Genomic DNA, 23,011 nt, shown 5'->3' with positions numbered 1-23,011 from the left:
TGGTTAGAGGAGGTTACACTGAGTACCTGTGCTAGGAACAATGAATCAGGTCCTCCCGGGATCATGTTGACACCAGTTTTGATGCCTAGCTAACCTTATTTGGCAAGGGCATTTTGCCGAAGATCCTTAATATAATATAGGATAATATTTGGCACACACAATTGATTCATATAAAGTCATAATGAAGTTGGGTGGGACCCAGGCAGTTTGCCTGCTGTCCCTATAAGAAGGAAAATCTAGACACCAAGACACGCACACAGAGAAGAGAGTAGCGAGTGAACCCCAGGGTGAAGCTGCTGACAGCCGTGCTTGGGATGCGCCTTCCTAACACGATGAGACATTCCAACAAAAGTGACCTATTGTTGATGAAAACGTCTGAGCCATTCAGTGTCAACATTGTTCTTTCTGTAAATGACCACCTACAAAACCTACCCCTTCCTTTGATGTGGGAAAGGAAATGAGAAAATATTCTCTCCCCATTTCTCAATTTCCTGGTGAGAGCTACTGGGCAGCAGAAGGTGACCAAGTCAGGGAGCCCAACTCGGGGGTGGTCATGAAGCATCTGCAGGCCAGATTTCTCCCTAAGACACATGGCTGAAATGCTCTGTATTGTTTTAAAGTGGGATACACCATATGATGAACTAAATTTAGGGACATCTCTTCTATGTATAAATAACTGATATTAAGGGGCATCATGAAGTACATTTTGTTGAGAACATTTCAATGACAGAATTAGGCTGATCAGAGATGTTTTAAGAAAAGTAAAGTACGTCAAGGAAGAAAATACATTTTCCTCCATCAGGATTCCCACCAGTAACTCCGAAAATGCCATCAGCGAGGTGTGATATGGATCTGATGACTTGTTATCAGGTCCCGTGTGTGGAACTTCCTATGCATGAGCGAATACAGAGAGAACTCTTAACTTAAACTTCTGTTTAAAAAGGCAAGGGATGAAAGTGAGTCAATAACAAGGAAAGGGCTTGCGCGGAAGGCACGCATCCTACTTTATGGGGTCTTGCCTAGTTCTGCTTAACAATTTGAATGCAGGATTCTTAAACCTAGGCACTAAAATAATCCTACCAGCTCCTCGGCATAAAAATGTCTACAGGATCGCCTCAAAATAGCACGGTGCCGGGAGAAGTGCAAATGGAATCTCTTCATCCTGAATGTATTTATTATGTGTGCTCTGAATTCTATAGGAGCAGAAGTTTTAAAAATAGGTGGGAGTGTGCGATAATTATATGCTATGACATTTCTCATGGCGGGTAAAGGATTGAGACTCATCAAGTCTCCAAAGCAAATAAAACCAACAATTTTTTACAAACAACAGTCTTAAAGATTGCTTTTATGATAAGCGTGAGATACTGCTAATAGGAAGAGAAAAATATGCCAAGGTCACCATAGCTCCTCCAAGTGGAAGGGAAGCCGTGACACTCACCTTGGCGATCTGATCAAACTTCCCGAAGAGTTCGTTCAGCATGTGGACTAGTTCTCCTGGGGAGCAGTCACTTGCCAGCCGGGTGAAGCCCACGATGTCAGCGTATAAGATGCTGTGGGAACACGGGAGAGGGGGGCAGGATTGGACAGTTTGCATTTGCTGACAAAGTCATGACAATCCTGCCATTAAAAGTATGTCTATAAATGTTATATAAAATTATGCATATAATATATAATACATAGTATAATATATATTAATAAATTACTACCGTATAATATATTGATATATAATTTTACATTTGGCATTTTCATAAGGAAAGTATCATGTTTCAGGGGGAGAATACATAAACCCTTTGTTAAACTGCTCATTTAAATGACTTTTTTTTGGTAGTAGGAATTGAACACAGGGACATTCTACCTCTAAGTACATCCCCAGCCCTTTTTGTTTATTTTGAAACAGCGTCTCAGTAAGTGGCTGAGGCTGGACTTAAACCTGCAATCCTCCTGTCTTCACCTCTTCACCCACCAAATACTGTACTGTGACTACCTTTGTGCACAGTACCACACTTGGATAAATGCCTTTTTGTTGTTATATTTTTGTAGTTAGATGAGTTACAGAAGAGAAAACATCCCATCTCACACAGGCTGTGTCCTAGGCCATTCTCTCTGGTCCCATTTCTTCCCTTCCTCCTCTCTGTTTATGGAGTGCTTATCCCAACTTTTCGTTACAGACTCAACTCTGATGACCAGGTGAATATGTTTCCAATTGAACTGTCACAGGACAAACATTATACAAGTTCCTAAAGTACACACAGTCAACTAATAAAATCCGAGCCTACTGTACTGACTCCAAGGAATAAAAAGTGGAATAGCATTTTTTTTTAAAGATAGTGTAACAGATGATTCCGGAGTCTTTATTATCTGACAGGGCAAAGCACTCATGGAATTTCTTTCCAAAGCTCAGCTCAGTTGAGATTGTGCACTAAACAAACAAGGACAGCAAAACATGTCCAATTTCAACTTATGGTAAGTGCTTAAAAAAAGAAAAAGGTCAGAGTGCAAGGAGGTACAAAAAAGAGCGTGTGTGTGTGTGTGTGTGTGTGTGTGTGTGTGTGTGTTAGGGGGTCAGGAGGACAGAGGGTTCATCTTTAGGAATCGACTGTGGTTCCCTTAGGAGAAGCACAGACTTGTGGAGGGCAGAGTGAGATTCCCTGGAACCTTGTGTGTGCTTCGAACAGGGAAACACACCGCCCACACATGCATCACAGCCTGTCGGACACAACAAACCATATATGATTTTTATGAAGGTCTTATGAAGAAGTCTAAGTTTCTGTTAGTGGTTTGGACATTTAGATTTTGAATATGGATGGCATAAGATGTTCTATGAAACAGACATAGTGATCATTTCACAGTCTTTAGTAAGGCTATTTCATAAGTGATGTAAGAAACAATAAACAAGAAAATAATAGTTACAGGCAAGGATGTGGAGGACTTAAAGCCCCTGCGCACTGCTGGTGAGAATGGAAAGGGCACAACACCATAAAAACAACATGATGGCTTCGCAAAATCATTAAGCACAGGGACTCTATGACTCAGCAATTCCACTTCTATATTTATATCCAGAACTGAAATCAGGCTCTTGAGCAGACACTGGCTAAAACAATGTTCATTGCTGCTTTATGCACAATAGCAGAAGAAATAACCCAGATGCCCATCAACAAATGAGTGGATAGAAAAGTGTGATACGCACAGACAGTGGGATATTAGTCAGCCTTAAAAGAGATGACAGTCTGGCATGTGCTGCAACACCGAAGACACTGTGCTAAGTGAACGAAGCCAGGCACAGAAAGACAAATACTGTATGATTCCTCATATGTGAAATTCCCAGAGTAATCAAACCATAGCACCAGAAAGAGAATGGGGTTGTCAGGGGCTGAGGGTAGTGTGTGTGTGTGTGTGTGTGTGTGTGTGTGTGTGCGCGCGCGCGCACGCACATAGTTATTGCTTATTGGGGACAGAGATTCACTGTTGAATAAGGAAAATGAATCCAGGAGAGAGATGGTAGTAATAGTTGCAGGATATCATGAATGTAATTAGTACCGCTGAATTGTACACATAAAAATCATTAAAATGATAAAGGTTATGTTATATGTACTTTACTACAATAAAAATAGAAGAAAACATGGCGCCAGTCAACTGAGTCCCCACCAGGTTAGGGCAGGATCCCTGCTCCTTGAGCTCAGCACAGTTGGGGGTTTCACCTCCGGAGGAGGCTCTGCTCCTCTGCTGATGGGCAGCGGCACAGGAGACCTCTGACAGATCCAGGAAAGTCTAAACTGGTGAGCTGGCTCCCTGTTCTGCTCAGACGATCCCGAAGCCACCCTATCCTCCCATGATCCCTTGGGGAGGGAGGGATGGCAGATACTGAGCCATGAACAAGGGGGGGATTAAGTCTGCTGGTTTGGAGAAAGAGTGCCTGAGCCAAAGGAAATTTCAGAATTGGAATGCAAGCATGGGCAGTTGATTCTACTCCCTTCTTGTTTACAACATTCATAGGGCTCCCTGTGGTCAAAACTTGTGATGGGCAATGGAGCCCTGGGGTAGGTTGGCTATAGATATCGTTAGCTGGTAATTTGGCAGCAGAGAAATTCAAGAAATAAGCATGCAGTTGTGACGCAGTGTGCAAGAGTAACTACGAAGGCAACACAGTGCTCTATGGGGCCCAGGAGGGGCATCCAATCAGCTCAGCACTACTGGCTGAGCAGCTTGGAAGCAGGCAGGTCTGCTACAACTATTTCCCAGGAATCCAGGGGAGTCCTGTGGAAGGTCTATAATGGTGCAAGGGTGGTGGTGGGGAGGAGAGAACAGACAGATGTGGAAGGAGAATAGACCAGAAGTCGTTACTAATTCGATGTCGGGGCAGGGGGATGTGTCTACGAAAAGAAGAGTTTGAAGACAAAGACAAGTTCCAGGTTGAGAAATAAGATTTAGGACCTAGGTATGTACAGATCACAGCAAGTTTTAGGGAGAGATGACTAGTTAAATTTTGGTTGTGTTAGTCTGACAGTGCTATCTTAGATACCTCTAGGTAGATGAGGATAGAAAGCGCTGTCTTGGCACCTTATATATGAGAATTAAAATCCTTGGAGAGGACTGAGCAGGAGGTAAAAAAAGATCTCTGACCACAATAATTAATGGGAGAAATTAGACTTAGGAAAGAAAAAACTTCAGGGGATACTATAGGAAAAAAAGTAAAGGAAATACAATGCTATGGAGATCAAGGGATGGACATAGTCTTTGAGTGGGAGGGCAAGGCCAGTGGGGCGAAGGCACCTGATTGGTCAGTGCAGTAAGGATACAGAAGTCTTGCAAGGACCTTACAAAGACAAGTTGGTGGTTAATTCAGCACCATTTGTTTCTGTGGCTTGGTGGGTCTGAACCAGAGGGTTGCAGTTTGAGGAAGGAGACGCAACAAGAAGGTTAACCAGAAAGTGTAGAAAAATATTTCCAGAACTTGGCCTATGAAAGACAGAAATCATTTCAGAGTTGTATGGTGCATGAGATTAAGGGAAGTATGTTTTTTATTTTACTTATTTATTGTTTTGTTTTAATTTGATATTATGAGTTTGAGGATGTTTCAGGACTAGTGGGCAAAATTTATAGAAATGTCATGAAAATTGCGTGTTTACATTGATAGAGTATTGTTATTAACATTATTATTATATTCATCATCATTATCTTCTTAATAGAATAAACTTCTAGTAAATGATATTAAAAGAGGAATGAACACTGGTTGAACGAATGTTCAAAGCAGAAGCAAGTGCTAGGAACTGATTTCTTTGATACTGTCTAGAAACCTAATGATTCTCATTTTTTAAATAAAAAACTCCAAACCACTCAGGTATTCACGATATAATTTGTGTTACCTAGGCATCTTGTCTGTTTCTTTGCTTATACCTGTCCTGTTCCAGAATGAGAAGTGTGTTTTCTAATTTCTCTTAAAAATAATTGGTAGCCGGGCGTGGTGGTGCACGCTTGTAATCCCCGCACTTGGGGGGCGGAGACAGGAGGATAGCGCAGGTTCGAAGCCAGCGGCGCTGGCTTAAGAGACCCTGTTTCCAAATAAAAAAAGATATAAAAATGGGTCTGGGAGTGTAGCCCGGAGGTAGAAGGGCTTCCAGGAGCCCCAGTACCTCTAATAATAATAATAATAATAATAATAATAATAATAATTAATAATAATAATAATTGGTATACCCTGTTATTTCAGCAAGTTTTTAAGTATTTCAATTTCTCTGGATCCCAAATATATTTTAAGAATTTAAGTTAAATTGATATTTTGAATGTATTCTGTGACAATCTGTGAGGAAAGTGGAGGCTGGCAGGCTGTTTTCTCCAAACCACTGCCTTAGACAACATGGCAGTCAGTCTCCAGGATGGCCCCATGATCTTCATTTCTCACTAGCACACATTTGTACTGTCCTCTCCTACACGGCACAAGGCTGGCCCATGCAATCGATAGGATTTGGCAGAAATGACTATCTATTTAGGTTATAAATGACATGAGAGCTTCTACTTGGCTCCCTGGGGTCCCCTGTTCTGTGAGGATTGAGCTGCCATGACGTGAGTGAGGGTGCGCAAGCCGCTTAGAGAGAGGACTGGAGGAACTGAGGCTTCCAGCTAATAGCCGGCATGGGCCAGCTGACGGTGGCCAGAGCAGATGGGAAGCAGATCCTTCAGCAGCCCCAGCTGACACCAGCCTGCAGCCTTGTGGCAGAGCCAGACAACCTGGATAAACAGCTCCCAAATTCCTGATCTGCCGATATCTGAGATGATGTTTATGGTTACTCTAAGCCACTAAGTTTGGAAATAATTTGCTACACCGAAGTTGCTACCCACTTAGCACAAGGACACTTCATTAAGTTCCTGGTGTGGGATGTTTTCGGTCATGTTTACAGGTTTATTTGTTCCTGGATAGTAACACGGCCATTATAGATATTCAAAGACCTGTTTAGATGCAGCTACATTTACCTTCACAGGTTTTGAATACCTAATAGATGACAATTTTTTTTGTGTGTGTGTGTGTGAGAAAAGGGTCATGGCTGCATTTCATATAGTTTAGGCTAGGACAAGCAATTAAATGTATAATACATCTAGTCAGATACTGTGAATGTTTCTCCTTTACTTTGATGGAAAAATGGTTTACAAGCCTGCAAACAGAGGAGGGGTTTTAATACCTTTATTCTTTAAGTACACCTAGCTTCTTTTTTTTTTTCTATTACTTATCTAGTGAAGCTATTTTAGTTCCTATTCTATACTCAACTGAGTTTTCTATAATCTCCTTTCTGAGATGAGTTTCTTATTGTGTATTTAAATGTGGGTTTGTTTGGGTCCTGTTTATCAGTGGCTCTAAACGTTTTTTTTCTAGAATCTTATGTCAAATGAGATTTACCCTAGTAATGGTTTTAAATTTTAGTTCTATTTGTTTTTTGCTAATAAACTTCAAAGCCTGGACCTGTAGGAGCTGGCCCAGGAGTCCAGGTGGAGAGCATGACTGGGGATAAGCTGGCCAGATCCGGGTTCCAGTGCCTTCTCTACAAGACTTAGTCATCATAGTGGTTGTTATTGAACTATTTCTTAAAAGTGCTCTGTGAAAACTAAACAAATGGCACCAAAGCCTAAATCACAGGTCCAGAGGCATGCCTAGGTTACCTATACACATCACCAAGCTGGACCACATCAAAATAGGAAATAGATGGAAGAACTATCCTCTCCATGAAGAGAGACAGGAACATGTGGGGCGTGGACGCTGGCAGGGGCCTTGGCTCTGCACTGCTTGGGAGATGTGAAGTGAGGGGCCCTTAGATTTCCTCTCTAGAGTTCAGGGCAGAGTCATGGCCACAGTTTTATGCCTGTTTTCTAGGTGATCTGGTTATAGGAATGATTCCCTGGCAAGTGAATATGACCATGCCAGTCCTGGAAAAATAGTGGCTTTATGATAAATTATTAAAATGTACAAAAGCCGGGCGTGGTAGCGCACACTTGTAATCCTTGCGCTTGGGAGGCGGAGACAGGAGGATCACGCTGGTTCGGAGCCAGCCTCGCTGGCTTAAGAGACCCTGTTTCCAAATAAAAGAAATAGAAAATATGTCTGGGAGTGTAGCCCGGAGGTAGAAGGGCTTCCAGGAACCCCAGTACCACCAAAAAAAAAAAATGTATAAAAGTCCCCTGTGGTCTTTGTCACTGGGCATTCCCCAGATACCCACTGTCTGATGGTGGGCTGCCTCCCAGAGGCCCATCTTAAGAAGTCAGTCCTTGGCCTGGAAAACCAATGGACCCTATATCTAATACTACAATCTGGCCATGGGGTTCCCAGAATAAGAACCCCACCATCCACCTCTCTCTCTCTTCTGTGATTGGTGGGAAGCTACAGAAAGCAGGTCTGCTAAGGACAACTGGCTCCATAGTGTAGAGATCATATATTCTTATATTAGTGGCTCGACAGGCAGCAGAAGGAGGGAAGGAGTTGCACCTATTCCACCTGCAAAGGAGTACCAGTTACAAAAGAGAGATGATAGAAGATGTTGCTCCCAGGGAAAAATGTCCTTAATCAGGCAGACTAACCCCCGGGGCTGCTGAGGGGCATGGGCAAAGGCACGTACCTCACGTTGGTGTGCCGTTTGACGTACAGGTTGTGAAAGTTGTTGGTGTTTTCCATCTGGCCTGCCTTGGGGCCTTGCAGCCTCTGGATGATCTCAGCCTTCATCTCCATGGCGATGTGAGCCGGCAGCAAGGAGAGCAGCAGCCGCTCCTGACAAGGGGCAAGAAAGTTTCAGCAAAGTCTCAAATCACTATGCAATCAGCCAGGCATGGAAATCATCATGGATCTGGAAGAGGGTCTATGCGGGGGCTCTTTCCTGTAAGTTAAAATACATATCCTATAAAACATACTGAAAGAAACATTTCCTAAGGTCAAACTGTGCTATTGTAGTACTTATTGTTTACTGAAGGCTAAATATGGATTTCTCAACATGGGGTTTATGGAAGGCAAAGATATCTCCCAGAGGATATTACTTATCTATTTTGATTGTCAAGTTGTGAGGCAGGAACTTTATTAAAATTCCAGAAACAGTAGTCAGTCTTGGATTAAAACACTCATTTTCATCTGCTTTTTCATTTGAGAGATAAAATACAAGGTTTATTGCACTATGGAAAGGCAACTAATTGTCCACACTTCCTAAAGAAGATAGTCAAATATATTCAAACATTTCATTTCCTTTATGATAAACACCCAGTCTTCTTTAGTTATTCTAAATTATTATTAAAAAATGGAGCTAGAAATATTAGCTTCTGGCAAATGTCATCTACAAGAAACCAAGAGTCGAACAGAAAGAAGTAATATATAGAGCCAGGTGTGGCAGTGCACACTTGTAATCCAAGTACTTGGGAGGCTGAGACAGGAGGATCGCAGGTGTGCAGCCAGCCTGGGCTACTTAGGCCCTCCACAGTTTAGTGAGACTCTGTTTCAAAATAAAGACTAAAAAAATAGGGTTGTGGTTGTAGCCCAGACAAAAAAAAATACCTCTGGGTTCCATCCCCAGTACCTCAGAAGAAAAAAAAAAAAGAAACAATATATAAACTTTGTTACTTTTGGCCTCTAAATTCAATAAATCCAACAAATAATATTAGTATGCAATAGTACACTTATTTTAGCATATAGTTATTTTAGTTAGAATACCATTTTTCTATTCTCTTTAAAGAAAACATATGTTTGCTTTTAGGAAAAGTATCATAGCAATATTTGAAAGTTTACAGTCATCCTAGAATAATGCTAAATGTTAATTTAAGCCAGGCCTGGTGGCACACTCCTGTAATCCCAGTACTTAAGAGACTGAGAGAGAAGGATTACAGGTTTGTATCCAGCCTCAGCACTTAACGATATCCTCAGCAACTTAGTGAGACCTTATTTCAAAATAACAAATAAAATAGGGTAGAGGTGTGGCTCAGATGTAAAATGCCTCGGGGTCCTATCCCCAGTACCATACACGCAGACATGCAAAAGTTCTACTGGATTAAAAAAAATCAGGAGACAGTCCAATGCTGGTGTTGCGTTGTGCCCCTTGGTGCAGAATGGGATCCAGGCACTGGGGTGGGCATACTCTCTTTTGGTGATCACTATGTGGGGCCATGGGGTGAGGTCAATAAAAGCCTGCGGGTGTGGTGGTGCAGGCCTGTAATCCCAGCATTTGGGAGGCTGACACTGGAGGATCACAGTTCACAGCTAGCCTTAGCTCCTTAGGCCTTTGCAACGCAGTGAGACCCAGTTTCAAAAGAAAGAATAAAAAGTGGGCCTGGGGATGTATCTCGGAGGTAGCATGCCCCTGGGTTTTATCCATAGTACCGAGAAGAAAAAGAAAAAAAAAAAAAAAAGAACGAAAAAGAATAAAAAGCCTGAGTTTGAAAGTGGCGAGTGAGGCACCTTTCCTTTAAATGTGCCATTTTCTTTCCCCTTTTAAAATGCTCTGATCTGAAGGGAAAGGCCAACGATTGCCACTTTTCAGCCCTCTGTCTCCTTGGGAAGACCCTGAAGATGGTTCCTTCCTACATCTACTGTTTCCTGTGTCTCGGCCAGTGAGCTCCAGTGTCCTCCGCATCCTCTGCCCCTGAGTTGCACACAGGCTTCAGAGAGCCTGCAGGACGAAGCCCCGTCAGCAGCTGACCTCCCTCCCTGTCCCTCACTGTTTCCACTGGAACTATTCCCCAAATAAGCAACTGGACCCAGACCCTTGTCGTGGGGTCCAGTTTGAATAAACAAGACATTTCTAAGCATCGTTCCTGCTCCTTGCATATTCTGCGAAATGATTATGCTAAAGCCCAAAGAACCATACTTCCTGAAAGACAGCTTCCAGGACCAAAAAAAGAAGAATCAAATATAGTAGTTTTCTCCCAGCCCCCCAGCCTCATTTAACAACCAAATATAAATTATGATCTCTATTTTAAACACAAATGTAGAAGGATGACCAACTTTTTATAAGTGGATTGAAAAATATAGAAAGTAAGAGTTGTATGTTATGTAAAGCATTTTTTTCTCTTTTGTTATGTTAAAGAATTCGTGTAAATTCTGACTACAATAAAGATCTTGGGAACAGCCAGCAAAGCCACATAAAAGGCTTCCCCATAATCATGCAGTTCCAGGCCCGCAGCAGACGGCATGGCTTCTAGCTAGAGGTAGGGAGCAACTTCCGCCTCCACCTCCCACAACCTCCTGGTGATACAGCGCTGGACCACGGGGTGAGCTCACAGTGGTGAAATCAAGGCATTTTCTTTTAAATGTGTCTCTTTCCCTTTAAAAAATGTTCTTGTCTGAAAGCAAAGCTCTGTTTCATGAGATTTTAAGCCCAACACTATCCCCTTTGCCTTTCTAGAAGGTCACTAAAGAAGCAAAAGCCCAGTCCTTTGGCCCTATGAAAATATCAACCCAGTGCATAATCTGACATTATTTATATGAATATTTTGTCTTTTTCTAATGTAGCTGCTTTGCCAAATGATTTGAAAGCAACACATAAACCTAAGTGCTTAGTATGCCAGATATTGCTTAGCTACATTATCTTCCCAAGTACATCGATCGATTTCCTTAAGGATACTACTGATACATGCATGCCACCATATCGGGCTAGTTCTGGCATGTTCAAAGTTTATCCAGTGAAGGACTTGGCTTATGTTTGGGGTTCCATTTCAACACATCCTTTTACTAACCCCCCTGCTATTCAGTGTGAATAAATCATTTCTAGAACTTTTTAGAAGTATGCATTAAAAAGAGTTAATTTAGCAAATTTAAGAGTTCTATTGACTAAATAACAGGGAACTCTGAGCTCCAAAGTATTTATAGCAATAATGATGCAAATAAGATATTATAACTATATTTTTATGTTATTTTGTGTGAGGGTTGATAGAAAAATCCAATATAAAGGAAGAAGACTTAAGTTTAAATTTAGAGCTAAGATGCAGTAGTTTATTATTGGCTGTCCCATTAATAAACCATGCATATAATCAACGTATAAAGCTATTTCACTTTTCAAGGTATGGTAACAGTGAAATATTACTTTCATACAAATTTAAAGTTTTTTTTTGTGGTACTGGGGATGGAACCCAGGAACATCGTACTCTAAGCTAAACCTCTAGCTCTTTTTTTTAGCCTTTTTATTTTTGAAATAGCGTCTCACTGAGTTGTGAAGGGCCTTGCTAAGTAGCTGAGGCTGTCCACAAATTGTGATCCTCTGGTCTCTGCCTCCTGAATGCTGGGATTACAAGCATGTGCCACCATGCCCGGCTAAGAATTTAAATTTTTGTTCTTTCAGAATGTTTATCTCCAATTCTCATTTTTAGTGTAATTCAATCTTATCAAGGATCAAAGACAGTGCAATAAATAGAAGGAATATTGTTATAAATTAATCTTCTCCCAACATAAAGCAGAGACTACAAGGGCCAAATATCAGTTGTGTAAGCAGTTCTTGGGCCTTATGTGGCATCCTATCCACCTACAGGAGAAACAGATGATGTAGCTTATTGCAGACTGTAGTGTCCACTTGAAATGCAATACTGAAAACTCTGCACTTGGAAGATCCTTGCTGGGGAAGCCAAGAGGAGATACCAGCACCTCCATCCAGCTCCCCTCTCTTGCACGTGTGTCCACACATCATACTCCCCCCGCACCAGCGTCCATCACCTGCGTGTCCTCAATGTTGCGTCTCAGTAACAACTGCTACTATTGCTGCTTCCTCTTACCAAACATAGCCTATTTCTGACAGGTCCCTTCTTAGAATGTGTGCATCACGCCACTCAATTTAAACACACTGGATACCATTATAATTCAAACGATTTTGTAACTGGGTGTGGTGGCACATGCTTGTCATCCCAGTACTCGGGAGGCTGAGAGAGGAGGATCTCAGGTTGGTGGCCAGCCTTACTACTTAGAGAGGCCCTCTGTAATTTAGTGAGACCCTGTTTCAAAATAAAAATATAAAAAATAGGGCTGGGGGTGGAGCTCAGAGGTAGAATGCCCTTGAGTTCAATTTCCAGTACCATAAAAAAAAAAAGATTTTATGTTTCTTTGACTTTTATAAAAAAGGGTGGCCATCAATTTTACATACAATAGAGAGCAAACATTTGTAGTGGAAACAGCACTGACATGGGAGGAGATCTGGCTTTGGCTTTTTCTCTGATGACTCAGCCAATCACATCAACATCTGAGCTAAAGTTTGCATTTTGATTGTCTTTTTTAATTTTTGGAAAACAGTCTATTGGAAAAGAGAAGTTAGGTGCTTTAAAGAACCATGGTTGGATCTGTTTGGAATTCACCTCCTCCTGTTTTAGAGACAACTACATCCTGTTGCAAATGCCCACTGAATGGACGGATGCCAAGTGCTCAAACTCCTACACAGTTGAGCAAACCCTGAGATCAGCAGACCACAGGAGGGAGAGGCCAGTGGACCTAGAACAAGCAAGCCTGGTGGAGGATGGATGGGGGTAATTCTAGAAGAGCAGCCACAGCCGGCGGGGAAGGATGCAGAAGGTCTGAGATTCCAAGGTGCAGAGTTAATGGCCGGTGATGATGCCTCTGTGTGCAGAGGGAAAGCTAACTTGCTTATTTCACAGTGCAGAAAATGAGAACGTTTTGTGCAGTTTGAAATCAATATGCCCTTCAGCACCCCACCATTCCCTGTTACGAAACTTTAACTCCCTTCATTGCATGCAGGAATTTTTCTCATCTAAAACTCCTGGTTACATACAGTTTCATTTAAACTTTTTTTTATATTTTTGTAAAAAAAAAAGGGCAAAATAGAGATAGATGTGGCTCATGAGAGTCAAGTACGGCGGTCACTGCCTGGGGAAGCGAGACAAAACCTGCATCCTCCAACCCCAGCGCCGCCAGCTGCTCTTTCCAGCTGCTCCTGTTCCTTAGTTCAGGGAGCTGACCAGAGAGATTTTTAGAGAGCACACTGTGAAGAAGCAGTTGGAAAGAATGAAATTACCACTCACGTGTGATTACTATCCAGTTAAAAGAAGTTAGACAAGAAAGTGCTAATCAAGTCAAATTATAAATTATATCTCTAGTCACTGAGGAGAGTAAATTGGCATTTCCCATCTTTAGCTGTTTACCATCAACTGTCAATCCAATTTTCTAAAATAGAGCCTCCAGGGAAACAGAAGCCACTCATAAGACAGAATGACATTCCGTCCTAGGCTGGGAGATCATAAGGCCCTGATGGGAGCCAGGGCTCTGCTCTCTGGGGCAGGCGGCAGGGGACACCGCGGCACAGCAGCGCCCGGAGCAAGATGCCAGCTGGGGTCTCAAGCTGGGGTGACTACCAAGCTTAGCAAAGCTCACGTCCACACCAGTGTTGAGAAACTGCACATCCATGTGCCATAAGATCCCAAAGTAAAATGCCCCGGAATGAAGTTGGTTCTGGTTGGACTTGCCTCTGGAAGGTCAACTACTCACAGACAGGGCACCTCGTCCAGCATGAAATAGGCAGTGTGTGCGAAATAACCCAAATAACCTAATTTTAGCTCATTTGTGCAGACTGCCATATTCCTGGTCTTTGGCTCAAGCCCTACGGCATGATGTCCAGGCCGGTGGCAGCAGGTTCTGGATGAGGGCAAGGTGGGGTAGCTGATAATATTATCAACAGCAGGAGATGACAGGAGGAAATAAAAAGCATTGGGAAAGTTGGGTGTGGTGAGCGCATGCCTGTGGTCCCAGTACATGGGGTGGGGAGGCTGAGACAGAATTGCAGGTTTGAGCACAACCTCAGCAACTGAGAGAGACCTTCTGAAACTTAGTAAGACCCTGTTTCAAAATAAAAAATAAAATAGGGCTGGTGATGTACCTCAGAGGTAGGGTACTCCTGGGTTCAATCCTGAGCACCATAATAAACAAACAAACAAACAAACAAACAAAGAAACAAACAAATAGCGCTGGGACATTAGCATGAGTAGAGTGAAAGTTTTTATTTTTGTGTGGTGCTAGGGATTGAACCCAGGGGCATTCTACCTCCAAGATATACCTCCAGCCCGTTTTTTTATTCTTTATTTTGAAACAGGGTCTCACTAAGTTTTGAAGAGCTTTTCTAAGTAAATGAGGCTGGTCACAAAGCCTGATCCTCCTGTTTCAGCCTTTCAAGTACTGGGATTACAAGCATGCACTACCATGCCCGGCTGTGATGAAAGTTTTTGAGGATCAACATTGGTTATTTTTATCTACAAATGCAATATGCAACTGTAGGCTACAGATAACTAGACACATGATGAAGCTGTATACACATGACACTTGTAGCACACTGAATTATTGTTCTAAAATATGTGTTGACCATCCTCCTTAACATCCTTTATCTGTCCAATGAAATGTGAGTAGCTATATGCATTCCGTCTACACATAAGCTTTAAGGGTTGGTGTGTGGCTCACTGTATATTTGCTTTTCCTCCTCTTTGATACCAGCAGTGCCCAATAGTGACTCCTAACTAAGCCTGGGTTCTCTGCACGGTGCCAGTACAGCCTACCTATACTGGATGAGAACAGGAGGGCACCTTTTACTCTTGCGAGACACTTTGCCTTGAGTACAATCTTTACCATAATATACCTAAGCTATCCAGACAGATGTGACACAGTGCGAGGGAACGCACACCAACCCATGCCCTCAGTCCTTGTGTGCACAGGATTGTCACAGCTGCTCTGAACTGGAGAGAGTTTTCTTACCCAGTCATGTACATTTCCTTTCCTCTGAAGCCTAGTTTCACAATACCCTGGGAAGCCATGTTGTGAGCCACGATGTCTTCAGAGGAGCAGAGGGGGCTGAAAGTCAGCAAGCCACCAGCTGGGAGGAGCCCGCAGGGCAGCTCCTCACAACACTGAAGCCCACACTGTTCACTGTCTGTTTCACTCTCAGAATATAGGTTGGACCTGGCATTGTGGGGACCTTGATAGGTGCAGGAGTCAGGGCGGGATCGTTCCTCCAAATATGGGCATATTTCCACACTCAATTTGCATTTATTCTTCCACGACAAAAATACAGGAACCACTTCTTTACAAGATGTTGTCCAACGAAAAGCTGAAATCATGAGAATTTACCCATTGTAGTGGGTCTCAGGTGTTATCCTATGTGCAAATTGTTATTGTTGGTTCTCTAATCAAAGTCTTAACTTTCACTGGATGCAAAAGCAATGGTGAACAACCAGCCAGCCTGGCATCACCATCCTAACCTCAAGGATGCCCCGAGGAGTACAAGAAAGAGGGTGCTGGCTCCTCTCCTCCTCCATCTGGCAGTGGTGAGGTTGTGGCTCAGGTAATGCATCCTCTGGAGCTGAGACTCTCTCTGTGACAGGAAGCTTTGACAAGCCCGGGCAACCCAAAAGCAGGAAGGGGAGAGGAAGGTGGCGGCAGAGGGTCAATCACAAGGCTGGACCTTAAACACTGCTCCTAACTTTTGCTTCAAAAGAGGTATTCATGCTTGGCACATCCAAAACGGGTGGGCAAAGAACAACAGACCTCTCTTTGGCATGGAAGTGGACTGTCTGCAATTGTTCCTAGGAGACTTCAGCTCTGTTCTATTTCAGTGCAGATGCTGCACTCAGCTAAAAATGCGTTCTTCCATTCAACAAATATGGGCTGCTTTCCACATCACCAGTTCCAGGTCAAGGCAATTTTCAATTATTATTTCACTTGATTCTCCCAAGAACCCAGCAGGGAGGTACAGTTATTCCAAACATTTCTAGAGGAAAGTGAAGGCTAAGCTGGCTCGGTGACATGTTAACTCGTATCAAGCAGATGAAGGATTCAGGAGTTGAATCCAAGATATAGCTAGTAGTTAAATTCTCTTAGCCAGTTTGCTAAAATGAATTTAGGAAAAAGAGGCTGTACATGAATATACAGAAGAACAAATAACATAGCTGCTGCTAGTGCTGGGAGTGGGGAGAGGATTGTCCCACACAATTCAATAAGAATGAGTATGACCCATTCTCTTTATTTTCAGTAAGGATAACAGCTCTTTCATTTAACTATGCTGAAGTCAGAAACCTCATTCCCAAAGAAAAACCACCCTTGAGATGAGCATCAGAGACTTCCTAAATTGGAGGCAGCTCCCAGCCTAACCCCATCAAGTCAATCTCACCATCAGGAAGACACTCCACCCTGTGAAGAAATCAGCTCTTTCCACGTGTGTACCTATACCGGAGCATCACTTTGCACCCTACAAATACATTCAATTTTTCTTTCTTTCTTTTTTTTCGTGATACTAGGGATGAAACCCCATGGCATTCTACCTGCAAGCTACACCCCCAGCCTTACTTTTTATTCTTCATTTTGAAACAGGGTCTCAGTGAGTTGCAAAGGGCCTCACTAAGTAGCTGAGGCTGTCCTCAAACTGCAATCCTCCCGTCTCAGCTTCCCAAATGCTGGGATTACTAGCATCTGGCACCACACCTGATTTATTATTTTTCAATTAAAACAAAATTAAGAAAAGTGTTGGCTTATAGAGCATATTGTAGCTAATGTCAGGAAGCTAAAACTATGTTATTTGTTCGTCTACCTACTTCTTTTCCCTGTCTGCAATTTAGCAAACTGGCAAAGGGCGGTTGACCATTAGCTATGTCCGTGGGTTTAACTCCTGTCTCTATCACGTCCTTGATGTGTTATGTTCAGCACATTATTGTTTCAGTCAGCATTCTCAGTGCTGTGACTCAGTAAGCTCAGCCACACACAACTTAGAGGAAGGAATATTTATTTGCTCACAGTTCTGGAGATTTCAGTGGTTCAGTTCATGTCAGGCCAGGTTTGTGAATTTCAGGACACGAAGGCATGATGCAGAGAGAGGATAAAGCAGGAAAGCAGGCAGATTTCAAGACAAAAGCACAGTACCTAAAGCCATACTTCACATCATGGAGGCCAGAAGCAAGAGAGAGCAGGAAAGCAGGGGATTTAAAAAAAAAATCAGTCTCTGAAGCCATACCTCCAGGGACCCACCTTCTCCATCTACACTCTACCTGCCAAGGTAACCCCCAGTAAATCCACCAAAACAGATTTGTCCCCTAATGAGATTAGACCTCTCATGGCTTAATTATATTAACTCTGAACATCAGTTCATGAGCTCCTGGCATTCACATTCCTCTAGAAATGAAGGAAATAACTGGTTTTCAAGAAGACAGTAAACTGAGACTTTATCACATTTTTCTCAGGAGCACATGACTGATTCCTGAAGAGGGCTACACATTTTCTGCTATGAATGCGGAGTTGAGTCATCAGCCCAGGGAAGTGAGCCATGGACTCTCTAGCACTCAGGCAGCCAACCAACTCTTTGCTTATTTGTCCTGATAATGAAGAGTTTCATGTCAGCTTCTGAATACACAACCAACAAAGTAACATCCTTTAAATATTGTGCATGTCCTCAAATAGCGATCGTCCCATAGGCACTGATATGGCTGATACTCAGGGATGGGTCCACCATTTCTGCTCAATTTTTCAAGTAGAAAATAACAAATTTTCAAGTAGAAAATAACATGAGAGAAGAGAGGCTACAGAACTGCACCCTCTCTTTCTCTCTCTCTGATAATATAGAATTGCTTTGAGCTTCTTCAATAAAATTAAATATGCAAGACCGGGGTGGCATACACCTATATTTTGCAGTACTTGGGAGGCTAAGACAGGAGGGTCACAGGTTCAAGGCCAGTTTCAGCAAATTACCAAGACCCTGTTTCAAAATAAACAGCAAAAAGAGCTGGGGTGTAGATTAGGGGTAGAATACCTCTGGAATAAATTTCCAGTACCAAAACTTTTTTAAAAAACAAAAGCAGAAAATTGCACAGAAAATCATCACAGCAAAATGCTGAAAGACACATATTCCTAGAATTTTATTAAAAGTAACTCAGGACTTCCGGGAAGATGGCGACGGAGCAAAACGGGGCTTACGAGCCCCGCTAACAACCAATCTCTATTACCACAGAATCGGCGCCTTTCATAGCCAGAGAACACCATCAGCAGAGAAACAAAAGATGGAATTTTAAGGGACAGAGAAAAGAGGGCTGGAAAAACGAGACACCAGAAGTCAGACCGCAGTGCTGCAGCTGGAGCCATGGTGTGAAGCGGCGGGCGCCATATTGCCTTGCAGCACCAGGCTCCAGAGAGGAAGGGAACTCATAACAGAGCCCAGAAACCAGAGAGGAGGACGCCGGCCTCACGCTCGAGAACGTGGCAGCAGCGCCTTACTGCTGGCGGCAGCAGTGAGTTCACCAGACGGCACCAGACCAACGCACTCAACAGCCCACCAAACACCAGAGAGGAGCGGCGGACAGCGAGCAGAGGTGAGCCGCTGCAGAAGAGCCGGGCGGGATTCGGCAGATTTCTCGGCGCAGGGAACAGCTAAAGCTCACAGGGCCTGGGCTCAGCGCACACTGCAGGGACTCAGAGTGGAGTTCAAAAACAGAGAAGAAATACGCCAGCCTCATGGCCGAGGGCGTGGCAGCGGCGCCATATTGATTCTGGCAGCAGCAGCAGCGAATTCACCGAGTCCACGACAGCTCCATCTGTGCACTCAACAGTGAGTCAAACTGCGGCCCCTAGAGGAGAAATCCCAGTACTGTACTCCCAGGGACTTGACCCAGTGGGGGAGTGGTGGTGGCAGAGATATTACACCATAGGAGAACGTGCAACCTGGCACCCCCCATGGTCTAAAGCAGCCTCGATTGACTCCCTGGGTCTGAGACTCTGCGATACAACCCAGTAAAGGAGTAGTGGGGACTGAGATACCACAGACTCGAGATCCACAGCACCTTAAGTGAAGTCGTAGTGACCTAGGGAAGAACCCAGAGAAGGCACAAACTTCCAAAATCATGGGAAAGAGGAATAACAATGGAGCAATGAATGCCTACAACCCCACAACATCAGAACCCGATAAAACAGAAATTCAGAGATTTATAGAAGATCAAATCAGGAAAATTACTGTAGAAATAATAGAGGACTTTCGAAAAGAATTCAGAGAGAGCCAAAAAGAGATAAAGGATGCAATTAATGAAGTAAAGGCCTCAATTCAAAGTATAAACAACCGATTAGACCACATGGAGAATAGAATCTCGCTCCTAGAAGATGATCATTCAAAAAATGAACACATAGTTTCTAATTTAGAAAAAAGAATCCAACAGCAAGAATCTGACATTGAAGAAATATGGGCCCATTTTAAGAGAGCTAACCTAAGAATAATTGGAATAGAGGAGAGAAAAGAAGGTGAAACCAAAGGGATCAACAATCTTTTCAAGGAAATAATAGCAGAAAATTTTCCAAACATAGAGCAAGAGGTTGATACACAGGTCCAGGAAACTTATAGAACCCCTGTTAGAGAGGATCAGAGAAGAGGATCCCCACGCCACATAATTGTCAAAATAACCAATGTGGAAGCCAAGCAGAGAATCTTAAAGGCAACAAAAGCAAAGGGCCAAATGACATTCAGAGGCAAACCAATTAGAATCACTCCAGACTTCCCAAACCAAGTCATGAGAGCCAGAAGGGCTTGGAGTAACATATTCCAAACTCTGAAAGAAAACAACTTCCAGCCAAAAATTTCCTACCCAGCAAAACTTTCTGTCAAATTAGATGGGGAAATAAGAAGCTTCCTCGACAAACAGAAACTGAAGGAATTTATGTCTTCAAAACCAGCACTAGAGAAAATACTCAAAGAGATTAACTACAAAGAAGAAATAGGTAACACACACCAGAACCAGAGAAGTAAGATTTTCCATCCAACAGACAACTAAGATTGGTTATCTGTGGAGATTCATTATTTATGTTAGTCTTTTACCTATCTCTAAATTGTATTGTTTGCTTTTATTGTTGCTATTTTTAGGATTTCTAGTTGGAATATTAATATACCTTCAGATATAGCATTTGGAAATATTTTATCCCATTCAATCAGTAACTTTTAACTCTGTTTACATTGTCTTTGGATATACTTTCTTTTTAATTTTTTAGGGAGTTTGTATATTCTTCTGTTGCCTGTGCCATTGAAATCATATCCAAGAAATCACTGCCAATTTCAAGGTTGTGAGGTTTTATGACCCAGATTTTCTTCTAAAAGTTTATAGTATTAAGATTTATATTTAGGTCTTTTATCTATTTTGAGTTAATATTCATATATGTGTTAGGTAAGGGTCCAATTTTATTCTTTTCCATGTAATTATTATTTGTCAACAATATTTAGTTAAAAGATTAGTATTTCCTCCACCAAATGTTCGTGGAAACCTTGTCAAAAATATCTTGACAATATATGGAAGAATTTATCTCTAAGCTTTTATTTAACTCCAATAGTTTATATATCTGCCTTTAAAACAGTACTACACTGTTTCAATTATTGTAGCTTTATATGGTTTGAAATCAGAAAATATACATCTTCTAGCTTTGTTCTTCTTCGAGATTGTTTTGGGTATCTAGAGTCCATATTCCATATCAGGATAGATTTTTTCTGAAAAATAAATAAATAAATGTATGATAGCTTCACCTAAAAAAAAAGAAAAGAAAAAAATATTCTCTGGTAAGAAAGAAAGCAAAAAGAAATATTGAACTGTTACCTTTTAGTCATCAAAAAATATTGTTAATATTGGATAAATTGCTATAAAACTAGACGTCAACCACTAAGCCAAGCATGGGAAGGAGGGATGGGGGGGGGGACAGGGTGGGGATCGAGTAGGGGCTAACTGGGCGATGTGTGCATGTATGTCTACAAAAGTATTTTCTTTATACCATTATGATGTATGAATACATTGCACCAATAAAAAAAATAAAAGCCAAAAAAAAATAAATAAAAGTAACTCAAATGAAATGGCTGAGGTTCAAAATCAAGAATAAAGACATTCTTCTGCATCAGTTCGCTTCATTCTACACCAGGCACAGTAACAGAATCTATATACACATGGTCTTTGCTTTATCTTTAGAAAATACATTCTTAGTAATCAAACCACATATTTCTTTTGGAGAATCTTATTCTGTGTTTCACTGTTATTTTGTTTCCGAAGAGAATCACATCATATATAACAACTGATATTTTTTGTCAGGATCTTATCTACCATTCTACCTGACAAAAATAAACTATGACCTGTACTTTATACAACTTAAGAAATCAAGCATCATGTAGAAGATTTCTTTTCATGTCTCATGTGAAGATAACTTAAGTTTAGACCATACACAAAATATAGTAGAAAATTTAATTTGGCTTTTCTTGCTCAGGTATCTAACTCTAAGTTTTTAAGACTCATAACAGTTTGAAGTTCAGAGGAAGCCAACTAACTGGAACTTGGGCTGAGCTTGGCTGGGTATAGGTTCCATGACTGGCTCATGTGTATGTTTACAAGCATGCTTAAAGAACGTGGGCATATTCATATCTCGCATGCACTGGACAGCTTATCATAGTCTTTGCTACTCCCCAACATTCTGCAGTTCACTTTACACACTTATACTGTCTGCCTGACCTCTAAGTCTTTGTTTCTCATGGCAGTGATGCTGAATTTTGGGGCAAGGCAGCTGATTGTTGGGGGGTCTTTGTTTAGCAGCATTATCTGATAGAATGAGACTTAGACTAAAATTATTAGCTCCTATACACTACATGCCAATAGAAACCCCAACCTCCACTGGAGCATCGACTGCCTACACAGATTAGCAGATATTCACAGGGGGATGGGGGTAAAACCTCCCTCGGTTTGAGAATCATTTTATTATAAATAAGGGTCCTTCTTTGGATTTTTGACTTGACTGTTTTGCCTCATTGTTCCTCTCCTTCCCTTAGTTCCATTTTTCTCCAAGCTGGACTTCATGGTCTATCACTTCAATTATTTCATTGCTTCTGTAATTTTAGAAGGAATAGCATACCTCTCTTGGAAGAGAATATTTTACATGGATGATATACTTGAAGTATATCATCACTTTTTACATGCCATTGGCTGGAGCTGGTCAAAAGGCTATGCCCTGTTCAATTAGATGCTATGGCATGCCTTTACTTCAGGTGGGCTGTACCCAGCTCCAAAGACCCTTTTGTAATAGAGGAAGAAGAGAGTAGGTATTGAAGGTATACTTGTGTTCTCTGATGCATGCAGGAAGCTCAAATGCAGTATTTCCAAATGGAATCATCAGCTTCTCTTTCAAAGTTGGCCTTCCCCTTGTAATCCTAGTTTGCTTAATAACTGTCTATGTATCCAGCTTCCCGACAAGACATTGGTCTCACTCTTAACTACTCTGAGCTCCTGTTTTTAACCCTCCAGAATTTACCCTTTCCCCCAAACTACAATCTCTATTAAGTTCTCAGTCACCTCTGTTTTCCATCTGATGAGCGAATTGCCTAACTGGGCTTTCTACCTCCCGTCCTTCCCCTCCATTGCCCCTCTTCTCCTGCAGCAGGAGTCCTTGATAAGATGTGAAGCAGCCAAATGAGGTCAACCCCAGTGCAGAATGCACCCAAGGCTGACAATGCCCAACCTCCCCAGTATGCTATGAGACGTGATAACCAGGTAACCCACCTGCTTAATTTGTTCCTCTTTCTTTCTT

At 42.1% G+C, this 23,011-nt stretch overlaps 1 protein-coding gene across 1 annotated transcript in view; it reads right to left on the bottom strand.

The window, feature by feature from the left end:
- Nucleotides 1-23,011, bottom strand: part of ADCY2 (adenylate cyclase 2) — a gene marked incomplete at both ends in the record, with an annotated part of 422,955 nt that overhangs the window by 106,756 nt on the left and 293,188 nt on the right. The window contains 2 exons of the mRNA XM_080711368.1: nucleotides 1,439-1,550; nucleotides 8,100-8,248. Of these exons, the coding sequence (XP_080567494.1) occupies nucleotides 1,439-1,550; nucleotides 8,100-8,248 (261 nt within the window). The remainder of the gene's footprint in view (nucleotides 1-1,438; nucleotides 1,551-8,099; nucleotides 8,249-23,011) is intronic.

Source organism: Muscardinus avellanarius, assembly GCF_963383645.1.
Source record: "Muscardinus avellanarius genome assembly, chromosome: 1".
Classification (NCBI taxonomy): Eukaryota; Metazoa; Chordata; class Mammalia; order Rodentia; family Gliridae; genus Muscardinus; species Muscardinus avellanarius.
Note: the sequence above shows the minus strand (reverse complement) of the source record. Positions and strands in the feature narration are given on the sequence as shown.